Source organism: Acomys minous, assembly GCF_964271855.1.
Source record: "Acomys minous genome assembly, chromosome: 10".
Lineage (NCBI taxonomy): Eukaryota > Metazoa > Chordata > Mammalia > Rodentia > Muridae > Acomys > Acomys minous.
In genome coordinates this window covers 63,991,138-64,009,784 of record NC_140491.1, presented here as the reverse complement: position 1 = coordinate 64,009,784, position 18,647 = coordinate 63,991,138, and the positions used below count along the sequence as shown (strand labels likewise).

At 50.6% G+C, this 18,647-nt stretch overlaps 1 protein-coding gene across 2 annotated transcripts; it reads right to left on the bottom strand.

The window, feature by feature from the left end:
• Window positions 1-7,518: 7,518 nt before the first annotated feature.
• Window positions 7,519-17,159, bottom strand: ARRDC1 (arrestin domain containing 1). 2 transcript variants are annotated; one of them, XM_084798837.1, is made up of 8 exons: window positions 16,986-17,159; window positions 9,923-10,033; window positions 9,319-9,369; window positions 9,070-9,224; window positions 8,706-8,888; window positions 8,427-8,603; window positions 7,909-8,347; window positions 7,519-7,828 (listed from the first exon to the last, which is right to left on the bottom strand). In XM_084798837.1, the coding sequence occupies exons 1-8, from the start codon at window positions 17,101-17,103 to the stop codon at window positions 7,758-7,760; spliced, it is 1,305 nt and encodes a 434-aa protein (XP_084654963.1). In that variant the 5' UTR covers window positions 17,104-17,159; the 3' UTR covers window positions 7,519-7,757. The 2 variants fall into 2 exon arrangements, with proteins under 2 accessions (XP_084654963.1, XP_084654964.1); XM_084798838.1 differs by lacking the exon at window positions 9,923-10,033.
• Window positions 17,160-18,647: the final 1,488 nt, after the last annotated feature.

Below are 18,647 nucleotides of genomic sequence, written 5' to 3'. Positions count from 1 at the left end.
ATGGTTTTTCGAGACAGGGTTTTGTCCGGACCCGCTGGACAAATTAACTGGGACACTCGGACCTCTAGGGAGAGAATGGGGGACAAGAGACGCGAAGAACGGACAGGAAGTCAAGGAGTCTGATTAAGCTGACCAAATTTCTTTTCTCACAGGCAAATATGTACCATTGAAGCAGGAGGCTGAGTGGGGTGATCCGGGTGGGTGGTTTTCGCAAGATACCAGGAAGTTAGGAAGTTTGGCAGGGCGAGGGCCCCTGTGGTTCTGGGCCTGGGTGGAATTGTTAGGCATCTGGAACCCCAAGGTGTTATCTGTAGACTTTGTTCCACTCGTCCTCTGAAGGCCTCGGGAGGGGAAGAGGTCGCAAGGCAGCCTTCTGGAATGTACCCTGAGGCAAGGAGGGAAAGAGGTCACAAGACAGCCTGCCCCAGGTCCACTCAATGTATTTTGCCAAGGTCCAAGATGCTTGTCGGCTATGGTCTTGGCTCCCCCACAGGGTTTCTCTGTGTATCCTTGGCTGTCCTGTACTCGCTTTGTAGACCAGGCTAGTGCTGGGATAAAAGGTGTATGCCACCAGGCCCTGCTACCATACTGGCTGCCGTTTAACTTGGGTCCAGACAACCCTTATTCTATTTAATAGTGACCCCATAGTGTAAATGCCAGAGAACCATAAAGTGCTCCCTTTAAGAGAAAAGGTGGGGCTGGACGTGGTGGCACACGCCTTTAATCCCAGCACTTAGGAGGCAGAGGCAGGCGGATCGCTGTGAGTTCGAGGCCAGCCTGGTCTACAAAGTGAGTCCAGGACAGCCAAGGCTACACAGAGAAACCCTGTCTCGGGAAAAAAAAAAGAGAGAGAGAGAGAGAGAAAAGGTGGGAGATTGCAATAAAGAAAAAACTTAGCTGGGTTGTGGTGGCACACACTTTTAATCCCAGGACTCCAGAGGGAGAGGCAAGGGATCTCTGTGAGTTCAAGGCCAGTCAGGTCTACAGAGTGAGTCCCAGGCAGCAAAGGCTACACAGAGAAACCTTGTCTCAAAAACAAAAATAAAACAAGACTTGTTCTTTTGCCTCCATTTATGTTTCTGTGAGGGTGCCAGGTCCCCCTCTCCCCAGGTCCTCTGGAAGAGCAACCAGAGGTCTTACCAGTGAGTCATCTTTCCAACCCCCACTGTGTAGTCCATGCAGTCCTGGAACTCGTGATCCTCTGCCTCCGCCTCCTTCAACAATCCTACTAGCAAGCAGCACCATAACTGGCTTGTGTCATTCTTTTTTTTTTTTTTTTAAGATTTATTTATTATGTATAGTGCTCTGCCTGCAAGTACACCTGCAGGCCAGAAGAGGGCATTAGATCCCATTACAGATGATTGTGAGCCACCATGTGGTTGTGGGAACTGAACTCATGACCTCTGGAAGAGCAATCAGTGCTCTTAGTCTCTGAGCCATCTCCCCAGCCCTTCTTTTATTTGTTTGTTTGTTTGTTTGGGGGGGTATTTATTTGTTTTGTTTTGTTTTGTTGGCTTGTATCATTCTTAAAGCAGGGTCTCACTACATAACATGACGGCCTCCAGCTTTTACTGTTCCTCCTGACTCTGCTTCCTGAAGGTTAGGATTCCAGGGATGTCTGTCCCACATGGCTAAATTTTTGTTTTGTTTTGTTTTTGTGTTTTGTTTTTATGTTCATTGGTGTTTTGCTTGCATGTATGTCTGCGTGAGGGTGTCAGATCTTGGAGTTATAGACAGTTGTGAGCCGCCATGTGGGTGCTGGGAATTGAACTCAGGGCCTCTGGAAGAGCTGTCAGTGCTCTTAACCACTGAGCCTCTCTCCAGCCCCTAAATTTTTTATAAAATTAAAATTTTCACCTGCACAATCACCAAAAGACTATATTCTGCCATAGTCTTTGATGAATTAAAGAATACAGACAGAGGACCTCCAATTACATAGTTTTTTCCTACAAAAACTATGTGACACCACCCCCACCATGTGGAGAGTGGGAGTGGCAAATTAAGCATATTATTGAGGATCCTTAGTTATTTTTTGCTGGGGTTGGGGGGGTGTTGTTTGTTTGGCAGGGATTGTTTGTTTGTTTGTTTGTTTCAAGACAAGGTTTCTCTGTGTATTCCTGGCTGTCCTAGACTTGTTTTTGCAGACCAGACTGGCCTCGAACTCACAGAGATCTACCTGCCTCTGCCTCCCAAGTGCTGCATTACCGGGCTCTCCTTAGCCACTTGTATCATCTGCTACCAACATCAAATCTTAGAAATGGCTCAACATCTGATTCTCCAGGCGTAGTGCCGATCAGTAGTAACCTGTGTTGCTGTGCCTCTTCCATTCTTCCTCGTGTCCTCACGTAGTCACTGTAAGCCACCACAGGAGGAGGAGAGAGCAAGACAGTACGATTGTTTGAAAGGGACACCAAGATCATGTAACTTTGTTAGTCTCATAATTGACTAGCTCTTCTTGTGCCAAATTTATAAACTTTCATCATATGAATAGATTATATATATATATACATATGTATACACAGAGAGAGAGACAGACAGACAGAGAATTCTATGTTGTGTGCAGTTTTGGGCACCCTCACGGCAGTCTTAAAACATACTCCTTACAGATAAAGAGACACTGCTGTGTCTTCTTGCTTAAATTAGTTTCTGGTAGGCTGGTCAAAGAAGCCTGCCTTGTGTGAAGAACACAAGGCTTTGTATGTTTTGTTTTTGAGACAGGGTTTCTCTGTGTAGCCTTGGCTGTCCTGGACCCACTTTGTAGACCAGGCTGGCCTCGAACTCACAGCAATCCGCCTGCCTCTGCCTCCCGAGTGCTGGGATTACAGACGTGCGCCACCACGCCCGGCTGTATGTTTTGTTTTTGAGACAGGCAGGGTTTCTTCGTGTAGCAGCCCTGCCTCTTCTAGAAGCCCATCTGTGAGGAGCCATGCTAAATTCAGCCATATTAGAAATCCCGTGCTTAGGCCACACGCTGTGACCTTTGAGTTGTTGACCCTTGCTGAAGGAGGTCTTGTGTTCTAGGCTATCTTTGGATTGACTACCCAGGGAAATAGGGAAGTCCTTACAGGTAACTACCCAGAGAAATAGGGAAGTTCTTACAGGGAGCTATTCAGGTGATTGTACTCTGGCCTGGGGCTAGGGAAAGTGGGATCAGAATAGATCCTGTTGACCTTGCTATATAAAGTCTTACTTGTCTTCATTAAAGTGAGTCTTGATCAGAGATCAGAAATTTCCAGATTTGACTCAGTTTTTTCAGTCTCTGTACCCCACCTTCAATGCCCACTCCCTCTTTCAGGTGAACCCTGGTTCGATTTGTCCCGTGGGCTGCGACAGTAGATCAGCCTAGCCTCAAAGTCACAGAGATCTGACTGCTCATGCCTTCCAAACACTGGGATTAAAAGTGTGCAGCTAAGGCTTTGAATCTTAGCCTGCAGTCACTTTTTCTTTCTTTCTTTCTTTCTTTCTTTTTTTTTTTTTTTTTTTTTTTTTTTTTGGTTTTTCAAGACAGGCTCTCTCTGTGTTAGCCTTGGCTTGTCCTAGACTCCCTATGTAGACCAGGCTGGCCTCGAACTCACAGCAATCCGCCTGCCTCTGCCTCCCCAGTGCTGGGATTAAAGGCGTGCGCCACCACACCTGTCAGCCACAGGCATTTCCACTTCCTTGGTTTTCCCAGGAAGCAGATACCCTGAGTTGTAGCCTAGGGTGATGCCTCAGTAAAGGGCCCAGGGATGGGGCTGCTGTGCTTTGTGAGGTGCACCAGGTAAAGGGTGATGCTCTAGCTGGAGGAAGGTCCAGGCTGGAAGACATCCCCAGTAAGGAGGAAGGTCATAGCTGGGAAGAGAGATCCTACTTGGGGCATGTCCCAACTCTGTGAGGAACAATCACTTTAGCAAAGCTGTGTCTACAGGTTTGAGAGGGTACACAATTAGACAGACCCTTGTTGGGAGGATGATCCAACGGAAGAAAAGTAATCTCCTAAATAGGATGTCTGTCCCCACAAGAGGGGGCTATTCCAACAGGGAGGAATGTACCAGCTGGCAAGCCCCTCCCCCTCCCCATTAATAAGGACACAAAGAGATGCTCTGGGTAGGAGAGTATGTCTGCCTGGGACCTGTGCACCAATAAGAAAGGTAATCCTGGGCTAGAGAGATGGCTCAGAGGTTAATAGCACTGGCTGTTCTTCCAGAGGTCCTGAGTTCAATTCCCAGGAACCACATGGTGGCTCACAACCATCTATAATGTGATCTGGTGCCCTATTCTGGTGTGCAGGTATACATGCAGGAAGAACATTGTATATATAATAATAAATAAATAAATCTTTTTTAAAAAAGAAAGAGGGCCGGGCGTGGTGGCGCACGCCTTTAATCCCAGCACTCAGGAGGCAGAGGCAGGCGGATCGCTGTGAGTTCGAGGCTAGCCTGGTCTACAAAGTGAGTCCAGGACAGCCAGGCTACACAGAGAGACTCTGTCTTGAAAAACCAACAAAAAAAAAAAAAAAAGAAAGAAAGAAAAGAAAGAAAGGTCATCCTGAGTGTGGAGGTTCCCATCTGGGGTGATGCTGACCCCAGTTAGCATGCACTGTCCAGTTAGGAGGTGTGCCTTCCCTGATTACCCCAAACTTCCTGCGTACAAGGCAAAGCCTTTTCTGCAGACCAAGAAACCCTCACTAGACTGAAAACCTAGAGCCACATGAACTGTTTTAGGCCACCTGACCTCTAGGAACAATTCTCATCTCTAAGACTTTAAGACGAAGCTCAAGTGAGGTCTCACTGACACAATTTAAGAAGTCTTGAGCTTGGACAACAAGTCCAAGTCAGTATCACGATACTGTCGTCAATATCACGAGATGACAGACTCTGGAAAATGCCTCTGTGGATTCTTACACTTACAGAGGAGGATCCAGGGACTCTCTAGGGCAGCTGACCTGTTGTTAAGGCTATGTATGACGCCATGGCAAACAGCCTTTCTAGAGATCAAGGGAAACAGTCATTGACAGTCTTCTGTAGCTCATAGCCCAGAGAGAGCCATCTTCCCTGACCTGCCTCTCCATCTCACCGGCTAAGGTGGAGCCTCCTCTCTCTCTTCCCCGAGACCGTTTGTTTAAGACAGCTACATAGCTTTTTTGTTGTTACTGTATTGCTTTGTTTTTTGTTTTGTTTCTCAAGACAGGGCCTCTGTGTAGCCCTAGCTGTCCTGGAACTTTCTTTGTAGACCAGGCTGGCCTTGAACTCAGAGATTCGCCTGCCCCTGCCTCCTGAGTGCTGGGATTAAAGGCATGCACTCCCATGCCAGGCTACATAGCTTGCTTCTTTCCTAGCCTTTGTGCATTAATTATTGCTGCCTCAGAAAAGCCTTCCCTTCTCTCCTACTCATTTCTCACCTGTTATCCTTGATGTCTTTTTCTCTGCAGCCACATTCCACACTTTCTCTCTTAGTTTAGGTGTTTTAAGACAAGGTCTCATCATGTAGACCAGGCTGGCCTCAAACTCAGAGAGATCTGCCTGCCTCTGCCTCCAAGTGCTGTTTTTTGTTTTTTGTTTTTTCGAGACAGGGTTTCCCTGTGTAGCCTTGTCTGTCCTAGACTCACTTTGTAGACCAGGCTGGCCTCAAACTCACAGGGATTCGCCTGCCTATGCCTCCCAAGTGCCGGGATTAAAGGCATGCGCCACCACATCAAGTACTGTAATTAAAGGTGTGTGACACTATGCCAGGCTCCCCATACTTTTATGTGATATTAGGTGTATGACCACTGTTTTCTGTGTCATACTGCCCACAATAATACCCTCTGGTGTAAACAATACAAAAAAACAAAAACAAAACCTAAAAACCCACTTGAAATGTTTAAGTGAAGCCGCTGAAACCCAGGGAGGGAGCCCTTTGCCAGGTAAATAGGATGTGACAGAAATGCTTAGAAGGCTAGGGGCTCTTCTACATCCAATTGGCGGTCAGCCAGTCACACTACAGCTTAGTAGCCACCGACTACCTGCTTAGCTGCCCCTGCTCCCGGCAGGTAACGTGTGTCCACAGCGGCATCAGTTCTGAGACGCAAGCCTGTTCCCCATTCCCATTTTATAAGTGACAAACCAACCTAGGGGGTTCGAATTTATGCAGCCAGGATGAGACAAGGTAGGATTCAAACCCAAGCTTTTCTTTCAACCTTGGGCTGCACTGCTCCCAAGAGGCATTTGGAGACCTGTGGCCCTACTTCCTGCCTTTCTCCAAGACCCACCTGTCCCACAGAATCAAATGTCGGCTAGATAGCTGCCCACCAGTCACAGAACACATTGCAAGGGGTAGACAATGACGTGTTCCAGAAGATACCAGCCACTTCTAGCCTCTGACACTGGGGTGCAGACCCAGTTGGCTAGGTGATGTGAAGATGAGACAGCGGCCTGGGGATCAGAGTGGCACCAGAACTTGGGGAGACCGGCTGTGCACGGCCAGTATCCTGCTCTCCAGTGCACTCTGCTCCCTGAAAGTCTGTGGACTGGTTCATTCCACAGGCAAGGTGGCCACCAAGCCTAGCAAAGCAGAGCTCTAGGGCCGGGTGTGGTGGCACACGCCTTTAATCCCAGCACTAGGGACACAGAGGCAGGTGGATCGCTGTGAGTTCAAGGCCAGCTTAATCGACATAGGGAGTCCAGGACAGCCAGGGCTACACCGAGAAACCCTGTCTCAGAAAAAAAAAAAAAAAAAAAACCTGGCTCAGATGGAGTTTAATCACTCCGAGGTAACTCCTTCCAGTGCAAACATTACACGTGAAGGCCAACAGGCCGAGCTGATGTGGAGATTAAGGTGGCTGTAGGGTGCCTCTGAAATGCTGTTCCAGGGAGCCCTTGCCTTTCTTTTTTTGTTTGTTTGTTTGTTTGTTTTTTGAGACAAGGTCTCTCTGTGTTAGCCTTGGCTGTCCTGACTCACTTTGTAGACCAGGCTGGCCTCGAACTCAGGAACCTAGGTCACAGTTCCAAGGTCTTGTGTGAACAACAACGGTAAATAAGGAGAGACACCATGCCCAGAGCTGACAGGGACCTCATGCCCAAGGGTCAAGGGTTCTGTCTCAAGCAGGTTCCTGGCAAATCCTCTCCCCATGAAAATTTGTGGTGGCCAGGCATCCAAGCATTCCACCTGGAAAATTGGTTTGGAGTGCAAGAACAGAGTGTATCCCAGAGAACACAAGGGACACCCTTAAGCAGATGGGGGGGGGATGGGGGAGGGGATTCAAAATAAAATATTTAAAGAATAAAGTGGACAGGAAGTGGCTAGCATAGCACTCAGGCTCCATAGTGGAGCCCAGAGGCAGGGGAATAAGCAAGACAAGATTAGGCGGAGCCAAAGGAGAAGCTCCCAAGATGCCTCCTTCCGGTTGTGAAAACAGGAGGAGCTAGGGGGCGGGAAGGTCTTTCAGAGGCGGGGTCAAAGGAGGAACTTGCAGGGCTGTGGTCTTCAGGGTAGAGTCTGTACAGCAGGGGACACTCTAAGGCTAGGCTGTCAAGGGCAAAGACCAGCTACTTGCCAAACTACAAATAAAGTGCTTTATTTATACAGTCTCTCCAGGTCCCAAGTCTCTGCCGCCCTACCCCAACCTCTCGAGAAGAGGACTGATTAATTCCAGAGGAGCCAGGAGAGGCAGATCCGACAGCTGCAGGTCCTGAGTAGCTGGGCCAGGTAGAGAGCGAAGGCACGAGGCCCTGGGCATCCCATGCCAGGGCGAAGGCCAGGCCCACCAAGCAAGGTGGCACAGGGTTAGCTCACCAGGGTCAGCTCCCTGGGATCAGGCCAAGGTCTGTACCACCAGCACCACAGCTCTGCTCATAGGATGGTGGAGCCTCTGTGGGGAGAAAGCAGGCTCTAAAAGATGGTCAAGCCACCTTCATTTCCTCGCCGGAAGTCCCTGTCGTTTTCACTCACCGTAGGGGTAGCCCCATGAGCTGTACTCTGGAGGGAGGATCAAGGCGCTGCTGGTGGGTACCGGGCCCCCAGAGCCTTCTGCAAAGTAGGGGACGGTGGCACCTATAGAGATGCACAAGGGCGGGTGCAGAGAATGCCTAGCAGGGCTTCCGACCTGAACACAGGGCTCAATGGTGGTGACAGACACGGAACCCGACGTAGCAGACGGTGGCTGCTGCTGAGAATGGCTCTTGGTCAAAAGGGAAACTGCGTCTGAGAAGTGGGGGCCGCTAGCCACTGCCTCCGCCTCTTCCTGGGGCGGTGCTGAGGGCACCACGGGGGACAAGGCCCCAGGAGAAGACCCTGGGCCTAGACAGGGGCTCAGCGGGGTTTGGTTCACAGCAATATTGCCAACAAAGAGTGGGAGGGTCACGGTGGCTTCGGGTGCCTTCATGGAGACCTGGAAAAAAATGTAGGTTTTGAGGAGTCAGGCCAAGGCCACCTAGCTTCAGGCCACCCAGCCCCGGGCAACACCAAACCTGAAGGTAATAGTCGATGTGGATAAGGCTGCAGCCAGGCAGGGCTGACTGGGGCAGAGCAGGCACCAGGATCTGTTCTTGCCACTGAGCGCGCCTCCAGGCCTTGACACCTGTACCCTCCACCTCTGCAATGGTTCGGACATCATAGATCCAACGCTTGGCTTTATATGATACCTTCTAAGGAAAGACCAGACTATGGGCTTGGGCAGGCCAGCACCCACCCCACCCCCCTCTGTCCCAAGGGAAAGAGACAGGTTCAGGGAGCCAGAGGGCTCTGACCTGTAGCAAGCTGGCCATCACAGGGCTCGTGTCCTTGCCTGACTGGTTCTCAATGTCAGCTTGCAGCCGCAGCACCTGTCCCACCACGTAGCCACGAAGGTCCGTGCTGGCTGTGAGAACCACGCTGCCGGTCTTCACCAGCTTATAGGAGAACTTCTTGGTAGTAGAGGCCACGTTGGGTTGCTGGAGGAGAAAAAGGGGAGGAGTTTAGCGAGCAAGCACAGAATGCATTCCTGTGGTACCCAGACAGGTCCTTAGCCTTCCCTAGGCACCAGCAACCAGCTTAAGGCAGAAAGCCTGGCCGCCTGGCCGCCTGACCTAAGAAGAGTGAAAGCAACTAAGAAAGCCCCTGCCCCACCCTCACCTCAATATCTGGGATGCTGTTCAGGTTCAAGGGGCTCAAGATGTAGAACACGAGGCTACACTTGTGATCCTTGGAGAAACGTGGAGTGTCGATGGAGGCCCTCACCTGGTGCACAATCTTCCCGAAGGGTCCCTCAAAAGATGTGGGTGCCGTGGCTACGGGGAGAAGAGGAATTGGCTGGCACCCAGCAGCGCCCACCTGTAGGTCCCACCATTTCAAGGCTGCTGTCCCCACAGGCGGTCCACTCACCAGGAAGCAGGAACTGAAAAGGGAAGCTGTGTTCTCCAGCCGGCAGACTTCCTACAGAGACAAGAAGGAGGTGGGAGCGAACAGGAGGAGGTCCATAGTGGCCACAGTGCCAGAACAGTAGCGGGCACTACAGCCCACTGGTCCACACAACCTGAGCGTGACCAGGGCAGGAGCTAAGGGCTACGTACAAGGGCTTGCTTTAAATGAGGCAGGTGGCTGGAAACGTAGCTGGTAGAGAGTGTTTGCTTAGCACACATACAAAGCATTGGCTCAAAGCCAAGAACTAAGTATGCCACATATGGGCTACAGCACACCCCTGGGAGGAGGAAGCAGGAGAACCCCAAGTCTCAAGTCTAGCCTGGGCTACATTTCAAAAACAAAGATATACAAATTTTAAAAATAAATAAAAGGACAGGAAGGTGGCTGAGGCGAGAGCATGGAGATGAGACAGTCAGACTAAGAAGGGGCAGAGCCCACCCAGCCCCAGTGCCAGATGCAGGATCCAGTGGGAATCTAAGAGGCAGTTGCTGGGAGGGGAAGAGCCAGACTGAGCCCACTCCAGGCAAGGGCTGCCCCTGTGATCACTGCTGGCTCCCACACTCACCCTTGTCAGCCAGGGACAAAGAGCTGTTGAAGTAGCTTTCCTCCACCACCCATGCCCCTTCGTTGGCCTTGTTGGAGACCCCACAGGAACCCATGCAGGTCACCCGGATAGCTGTAAGGGGAAGGGTGGCATAAGCCTAAGCCAGCTGATGGCAGAGACTCCTCCCTGTCCCCAGCACAGGAATTCAAGTAGGGCTGGAATTATCCATGGGTCAAGCAGCCTTGCTGGCAGAGGTTCCTGCATCCTGCTGTTTCTCATAGAATGCCTCCTGGCCATCCTCAATCTTGCTGTTCTCCCAGGCAACCAGGCTGGTCAGGAAACTGACAAGACAGCGTTCCGTCTGCCCTACAGACACAGTGAGAGGCCTATAATCTCCTACATAACCCCTGGCCTACCCCCAAATCGGTTACCTCAGCCTCTAGCCAGACCTATAAAAACCCAGCCCCTCCCCTCTTTTTAAGATGTAAATCACTTAGGCCAGGAGCTGCCCCTTTAGTCTCTTGAAAGCTAATGCCAACCCTCCCCCTGCGGGAATGCAGTCAGACCTGCCTGAGCCAGTCAGCAATCTACCGCTGGAAGGCGAGCCTTGACTTCCGTCTCGAGCCGGTGTGCCCAGGAGGCTGACTTTCTGCACCCCACCCGTGGGAGTAGGCAGAACAGGAACCACTAGAGACAGAGCCCTCGTTCCTCTGTTTAACAGACACATCTGGGCCCACTGTGAGCAGGTAGCCACAGCTGAAAGAAACTGGCCACAAGGGAGGCGGCTCAGGCTAAGTAGTAGGTAGGAGCCAATGGGAGGCACCCTGAAATCATGGTTGCAGCCCTTTTCCCAGACTTACTTGACCAGACTCTTTCATCTTTGTGACAAAGCCACCATGCGTGAGGAACAAAGATAGCCTAGTACCTAGGAATTGATCACCCCTGCCTCATCTATAGTCTCCCTGTCTCACGGTCCAGGCATCCTGTCGGTCCCCCACAGAACACTTAGCTTTATCCTATAAGCCTTCGGCTCATCCTCTACCCATGTAGCTCTCCACCGGAGCACCCCCTAACCCGATGGCTGCCAGCATCTGTTCCCACTTTTTTTTTTTTTTTTTTGAGACAGGATCTCTCTGTGTAGCCTTGACTGTCCTGGACTCCCTTTGTAGACCAGGCTGGCCTCGAACTCAAAGCAATCCACCTGCCTCTGCCTCCCAAATGCTAGGATGAAAGGTGTGCACCACCATGCCCGGCTCTGAGCTTACATGGTTAAGAGGAGGTTCAAAGACCTGTCAGAGGGGGCTGGAGAGATAGCTCAGTGGTTAAGAGTGCCGCCTGCTCTTCCAAAGGTCCTGAGTTCAATTCCCAGCAACCACATGGTGGCTCACAACCATCTAGAATGTAATATGATACCCTCTTCTGCAGATAAAGCACTCATATTCAATAAATAAAATCTCTGCCAGAGGGCGCAGGGTGCCTCACAAAGGGCACATCTCCCGAAGGATGAATGGTCCCCCATTAGATACTAAAAGGAGTTTGGAGACCCTGTGCTATCAGGGTACCTACAGTGGGTGGCACAGAGCTATTCAAGGACTTCATGCTCAATGTATGAGCAATGACGGACTGTTTGCTTTAGCTGCTCAGTTTAGGGTGGTTTGTTATTTGAATGACCCGATACCCAGCCGCACTGGAAATCAGGAAAAACCCAGGTGACTCACACCTCATCAGACTGACAAGGCTTGAGTACTTTGACCCATGTTGGAGAGGGGAGGGAGACACAGAACACGCCCCATACCACCAACCATAGACTGACAGGGCCGGCTTCTCGTGCTTGCACCTATAAACTCCACATCAGCTCTCAAGCCCTACACTAGTTCATCAGGAGTCTCTCCTAGCACTGCTTATAACAACAAGGAAGCATAACAGTCCGGCAAAGGAGCATGAGACCACCAGCTTCCAGAAAAACAAGCAGCACCCAAACTGGCAGTAGAGGAGGGTCCCAATCCCAGGCATTTCCCCACAAAACAGGGCTCTTGGGACACCCACCCCCACCCCCACACCCCCCCCTCCGCCAGTGAGAACAACCTCTAGCCACTGAGATAAACACATCCTGTGCCACTTACTCTCTCATCAGAAATGACTGGGGAGGGCTGGAGAGATGGCTCAGTAGTTAAGATCACTGATTGCTCTTCCTGGGATTTCAAGTCCCAGGACCCACATGGCAGCTCACAACATGACTCCAAGATTCAACACCCTCATACACACATACACGCAGGCAAAATACCAATACACATAAAATAACAATAACTAAATAAATTTAAAGATTTCATTAAAATAAAGAAATTGATTGGGGAAAAGGGCTTGCAAAGACAATGTTGTTTCCCCAACAAAACACCTGAAGCTGCTCCTGTGCCTCAGTAGGATCATAATCAAGGTGTAAAAACTGGCCCCAGGCTTGGGCTGGAGAGATGGCTCAGAGGTTAAGAGGACTGTCTGCTCTTCCAGAGGTCCTGAGTTTAATTCCCAGCAGCCACATGGTGGCTCATAACCATCTATAATGTGATCTAATACCCTCTTCTGGCTTGCAGGTGCACCTGCAGGCAGAGCACTGTATACATAATAAGTAAATAAATATTAAAAGTGGGGCAGTGGTGGCACATGCCTTTAATCCCAGCACTTGGGAGGCAGAGACAGCCAAGGCTACACAGAGAAACCCTGTCTCGAAAAACAAAAAACAAACAAACAAAAAACGGCCCCCAGGAAAGTGTTAGAGATCCCAAGTTCACTGCCAAGGGCAACACCACCTTCTCAGATCACTAAAGCAGGAAAAACCTTATACTATGTAAACACATAAATCTTGAGAAATAAGGGACTTCTGAGCATACTAGGTGATCTTTACTGCTGCTACTTGAAGGACACTGGACACAGCTCTCTTTTAGAGTCAGCACATGGCTGTAATGGCAAGACCAGGCAGGTTGCAGGCCATCACCTGACAAGAGATCCTGACTTCCTCCATTTTCTGGCTTTTAATAATGTCCCTGCCGCCTTTCAGAAATATCCCTACGGACCTGTCCCTCTGCTCTCATGCAAAGGTATCTGTTGTGGGAGGCAACCATGGGCCTCTTCTTACCAGCTCATACTCTGCAGTATAGACAGAAACCCAGGGCAAGTGCATTCTAGCACGTCCTCCACTACAGAGCGTCAGCTGGCAGCCGACAGAACAGTATATACTCCAAGGTGCCATCCATGCATAAAAAGCACTTCTTAGCAGTGTTCAGAACGAGGAGAAAAGACAGGCACCAAACTGACTAGGGTACACCAAACTGTCAGGTGTTCACCATCGGAGACTGGAGGCTGCTCTTATTTGTTTTGTTTTTTGTCTTTTGTTTTGTTGTTGTTGTTTTTGACACAGGGTTTCTCTGTGTAGCCCTGGCTGTCTTGGACTCACTTTGTAGACCAGGCTGGCCTCGAACTCACAGCGATCCACCTGCCTCTGCCTCCCGAGTGCTGGGATTAAAGGCGCGTGCCACGACGCCTGGCCCTTGGTTTTCAAGACAGAGTTTCTCTGTGTAGCCCTGGCTGTCCTGGAACTAGCTCTGTAGATCAGGCTGTCCTCGAACTCACAGAGATCTACCTACCTCTGCCTCCCAAAGTGCTAGGATTAAAGGTGTGTTTCTGAAGAAAATGCTGGTGTGTGTTTTGTTCCACAGAGACTTCTGGAACTCTCTTCCCTCACCGGTGGGTCTACCTGTCCAGTAGATTCCTATCACACACCTTGATGATGAAGACCTTTCCAATCTTCAGGTCCCAGAGATCTTGAACCTGACCACTCCCACCAGCTACCAGATTCCACCATTAAATCTGTGCTTCTCCTACTTCCAATTGTACCACAAGAGTAACAGGAGTGACTACCACTTGAGGTCCTATGAAGACATAGCTGGTCTATGAAAAACAGAGAGAGGGCTGGAGAGAGCTTAGGAGTTAAGCGCACTGGTTGCTCTTGCGGAAGAAGCAAGTTCCATTCCCAGAACCCATATGGTGGCACATAACCATCTTTAACTCCAACCTACTGGCATCTGATGCCCTCTTCTGAACTCCCGGGACACACAAGCCAGTAATGCGTGTACACACACACACACACACACACACACACATGCAGACTACACATGTAAAACAAAATGAATAAATCTAATTTAGAAAAGGAAAAATAGGAGAGACCTAGGAGTGGTGGTGCATAAATGTAATCCCAACACTCAAAAGCCTAAATCAGGAGGATTGTAAATTTGAGGTCAGTCTGGGCAGCATAGAAAGATACTGTGTTGGGGCAGGAGAGATGGCTCAGCAGTTAAGAGCACTGATTTCTCTTCCAGAGGACCCAGGTTCAAATCCCAGCACTCACCTGGCAGCTCACAAGTGTCTGTAACTCTAAGATCTGACACTCTCACATAGGCATACATGCAGGCAAAACACCAATGCACATCAAGTAAAGGTAAATAAATTTAAACCAAAAGATTCTGTATCTAAAAATAATAAAAAAATAAATGTTTTTTCAACAAAATCATAGGTCTGGGAATATATCTCAATGGTGAGCAAGAGGCTCTAAATTAAAATCCCAGCACCTGAAAATCAGAAAAAGAAAAAAAGAAAGAAAGAAAGAAAGAAAGAAAGAAAGAAAGTCAGTAGGAAAACTTCCATCTGATCCAGCATGGGGCATAGTGACCCATAAGTGACTCATAAGAGGAAAATACAGTGGGTTTTGCCACTCCCCTGGGTCTAGACCTCTGCCCACTCCAACTCTGAGGCAGGCAGCATCCGCGTGGATAGGTGCTAACCACTGTCAGTCATTGGGCAAGCAGAATACAGGAGTCGGGTCTACACAGTGAGTCTAGGACAGCCAAGGCTACACAGAGAAACCCTGTCTCGAAAAACCAAAATAAATAAATAAATAAATAAAAGAATACAGGAGTGGGGATGGGAGGGCGGTCTCCTTTACTGGGCCTAGCAGAAACTCAACAAGTGTCCTTTGAATGAAGGAAGATATAAGAACCATGGTTATTTCCATCCCAAGCAGGACTGGGGAAGTTCCAGGATGGCCAACACACACACACACACACACACACACACACACACACAACTGCCAGCAATGTAAACAGTCCACCTTCAGCCCCAGCCCAACCCTGGGCACTTGTGCAATTGGGACCATCGGCTTGGGCTCTCTTGGCCCCTGTAAGGTCAGCTATCCACTTACTCACTATTTATCTGCTACAAGGAGGCCAGGAGATAGCTCATCCTTACGCTGTGCTTTGCCATATTTGTTCAGCCCAAGTCTAGTCAGGAGGAAATAATAGAAAAAGGGGCTGGAGAGATGGCTCAGAGGTTAAGAGCACTGTCTGCTCTTCCAGAGGTCCTGAGTTCAATTCCCAGCAACCACATGGTGGCTCACAGCCATCTATAATGTGATCTGATGCCTTCATCTGGCCTGCAGGTGTACCAGTGTATTCATAATAACAAATAAATAAATAAATCTTTAAAAAAAAAAAAAAAAAAAGAAAGAAAATAACAGAAAAGAAAAACTGAATATCTAGCTCAAAAATAGGACAAGCCAGGAGGTGGTGGCACACACCTTTAATCCTAGCACTCAGGGAGGCAGAGGCAGGCGGGTCTCTGTGAGTTCGAGGCCAGCCTGGTCTACAAAGCAAGTCCAGGACAGCCAAGGCTACACAGAGAAACCATATCTTGAAAAAACAAAAACAAAGCAAAGCAAAATAGGACTGCACAAGTCTGCGGCCTGCACAGTATTCTCCTCAGCCAATGTGTGGTTTTCTTCAGATTTCTCATACTTTTCTTGGGTCCAGGAGATGCTGACTTATCACTGCTGTAGCCTCTACAAAATCAATGTCTGCTTTCATCCAGACCACAAACTCTAAACAGAGAGAGGTAACGTGATCATGACCAAGAAGCCTTATTACTTACAACCTAGCTTCCTTCTAGACCTGGACACAACACCAGGTCCAGGTCCAGGGTTTCAACTGGGGCCTAAGATGGCTGATGAGGATAGCTATCCATCCTCAACAGTCACCAGAGGTGTGTATGGGCATCTGTGGCTTCAGCCAAGCAGACAGGAAGTTCTCACCGGAGGCAAAAGTAAAAGAGCACCAAACAGGGACAACCCATATAATCTTGCAGTCAGTGCCAGTAGCTAGGCAGAGGCCACAGGAGTGCCCACCTGACCCTGAGAGCTCAGTCATCAAATCCCACTCGGGGACCCTATGTGCGGATCCAGCATAGAAGAGGCTACACCTGAGAGTGCCGGGTCAACGGCAAGGCAGCAACCTGATCCTCAGCCTCAGAGTCCCTGATCTATGCATCAGCAGCTCAGCTCCCACAAGGCCTTAGGACAGGAGCCAAAAGTGGGGGTGGGGTAGGGGTGGGATTGCCTGGGCGAAAAGGCCCCCATGCCAGCAAGGGTAAGCTTTAAGGAAGTGTTCAACAAGCTTTAAACTGAAAGCAAGAGGGTGCCCTGTGCACTTGGGGACCTGGGGACCTGCTCACTTGGACCCAGACTGTCTTTGAAGAGGAAGGTCCAGCATAGGAGGGAGAAAGGGACGGAGGGAGATAGAGAAGAAGGGAGGGGAAGGAGAGGGAGAGGGAGGGGGGATGGGGGGGAGGGACCCAGCACACACTAGGCTCCAGGTAGGGGCTCAGCAGGTGCAGAGTGCCGCGGACCTTGGACACCTGAACAGAGGAAGACTGGAGGCCTGCATGCTTCTACCGCCAGACTCTCCTGGGCATAGTGAACAAGCGCTTAGGCTCTGGCACAGACTCCGGCCGCCCCTAGGCGGAGAGCACAGGATGGGACAGATGCGGAAGGACTGGGCCACCGAGCTGCCTTGCCCCGCCCTGGCCTCCGTGGGCCTCCCAAGAACAGCCAGCCCCTGGCGCCCTTAGTTCCGTCGTCACCCAGGGTGCCATGGAGACTGAGAACCCAGACTCAGAGCCCCCTGACCGCAAGGTTTTCGAGAGCCCCGCCCCACCGCAGGTGAGAACGCGTCTACCCGCTCCCCCAAAGCGACCCCGCGCCCACCTCGGAAGGGCATTGGCGCTCCCAGGCGCAAGCGCACGGCCCCTGCCAGCGGTTCCCCAGGACTGTAGACGACGCGGCCCTGGCTCAGGCGAATCTCGAAGAGCTGCACCCTCCCCATACCGCGGTCTCCCGCGCCGCGGTCTGACGCCTGCTAGGGCAGTGGCTTCGAGGCCCGCCCCCTTCTCCACCCCCCCGCCCCCCGAACCCCGAAAGAGGACACGCCCAGGCCGCCCGGCCCGCCTGGGCCGGAATACTAGCAGATGCCCGCCCCCCCCAAGACCCACCCTTTACCCAAGGACCCGCCCCTTTCCGAACCAAGGCCCGCCTTCTCGAGGGCTGGTCCCCGACCTGAGGACACGCCCATAACTGGGACACGCCCCACACGGACACGCCCATTTCCCTAGACTTGCACACCCGTACCTGCTCACACCAGCCCTGTCCTAGTCCTACCCTGAAGGCCAGCCCAGACCGGCGGGGAGGGCTACGCCGTCCGCTTTGGGCTCAGACCTTTACGGGACCCTTGAGACCTCTGCTACTTGGGGTGAGTCCCGGCGGCGAGGGCTGATCGCCAGGCTAGGTGGTTAGTACGAGAGGTGCTTCCCGCTCAGGCGGTATCCCAGCTTCGGCGGCCATCCGGCTCTGTGCACCGCGGCCTGGGGCGTGGTCCAGGACTAGTTTGCAGGACTTGGGAAGTGGAGGGAGGCTGCTGAGACAGAACAGAAGGAACTCTTCCTGGAACATGTTTCCCCCTGCAAGACAGGGTTTCTCTGTGTATGCATGGAACTCACTCTGTAGACCAGATTGCCCTAAAGTTCACAGAGGAGATCTGCCTGCCTCTACTTCCCAAGTGCTGGGGATAAAGCGCGCACCACCACTGCCTGACCTGAATCACCCCCTGCCTGTCCCCACACACACACCATTCTTTTTTTTTAAAGATTGGTGTATTTATTATTATGTATACAGTGTTCTGTCTGCATGTACACCTGCAGGCATCAGATTGCATTATAGATGGTTGTGAGCCACCATGTGGTTGCTGGGAATTGAACTCAAGACCTTTGGAAGAGCTGGCGGTGCTCTTAACCACTGAGCCATCTCTCCAGCCCCCCACACACCATTTTTTTTAAAGATTTTTTTTTATTGTATATGAGTGCTTTATCTGCAGAAGAGGGTATCAGATTATGTTATAGGTGGTTGTGAGGCAGCATGTGGTTGCTGGGAATTGAACTCAGGACTCTGGAAGAGCAGGTGGAGCTCTTAACCACTGAGCCATCTCTCCAGCCCCCACACACCATTTTTAAAACATATTTATTTATATCTATACAGTTCTCTACCTGCAGGCCAGAGGAGGGCATCAGATCTCATTATAGTTTGTGAGCCACCATGTGGTTGCTAGGAATTGAATTCAGGACCTCTGGAGGAGCACTCAGTGCTCTTGATCTCGAGCCATCTCTCTCCAGCCCATTTTCTTTCTTTCTTTCTTTCTTTGGTTTTGAGACAGGGTTTCTCTGTATAGCCTTGGCTGCCCTGGCCTCACTCTGTAGATCAGGCTGGCCTTGAACTCACAGAGATCCGCCTGCCTCTGCCTCCTGAGTGCTGGGATTAAAGGCGTGCACCACCACTGCCCGGCTTTTTTTTTTTTAAGATTTGTTTATTTATTATGTA

Coding starts and splice junctions, on each gene's coding strand:
- ARRDC1 (XM_084798837.1), bottom strand. CDS start 17,103: ATGGGGAGGGTGCAGCTCTTCGAGATTCGCCTGAGCCAGGGCCGCGTC. Junction 9,225..9,318: donor TTTTCAGTTCCTGCTTCCTG/GTGAGTGGACCG, acceptor TTCTCCCCGTAG/CCACGGCACCCACATCTTTT. Junction 8,889..9,069: donor ACAGCATCCCAGATATTGAG/GTGAGGGTGGGG, acceptor TTTCTCCTCCAG/CAACCCAACGTGGCCTCTAC.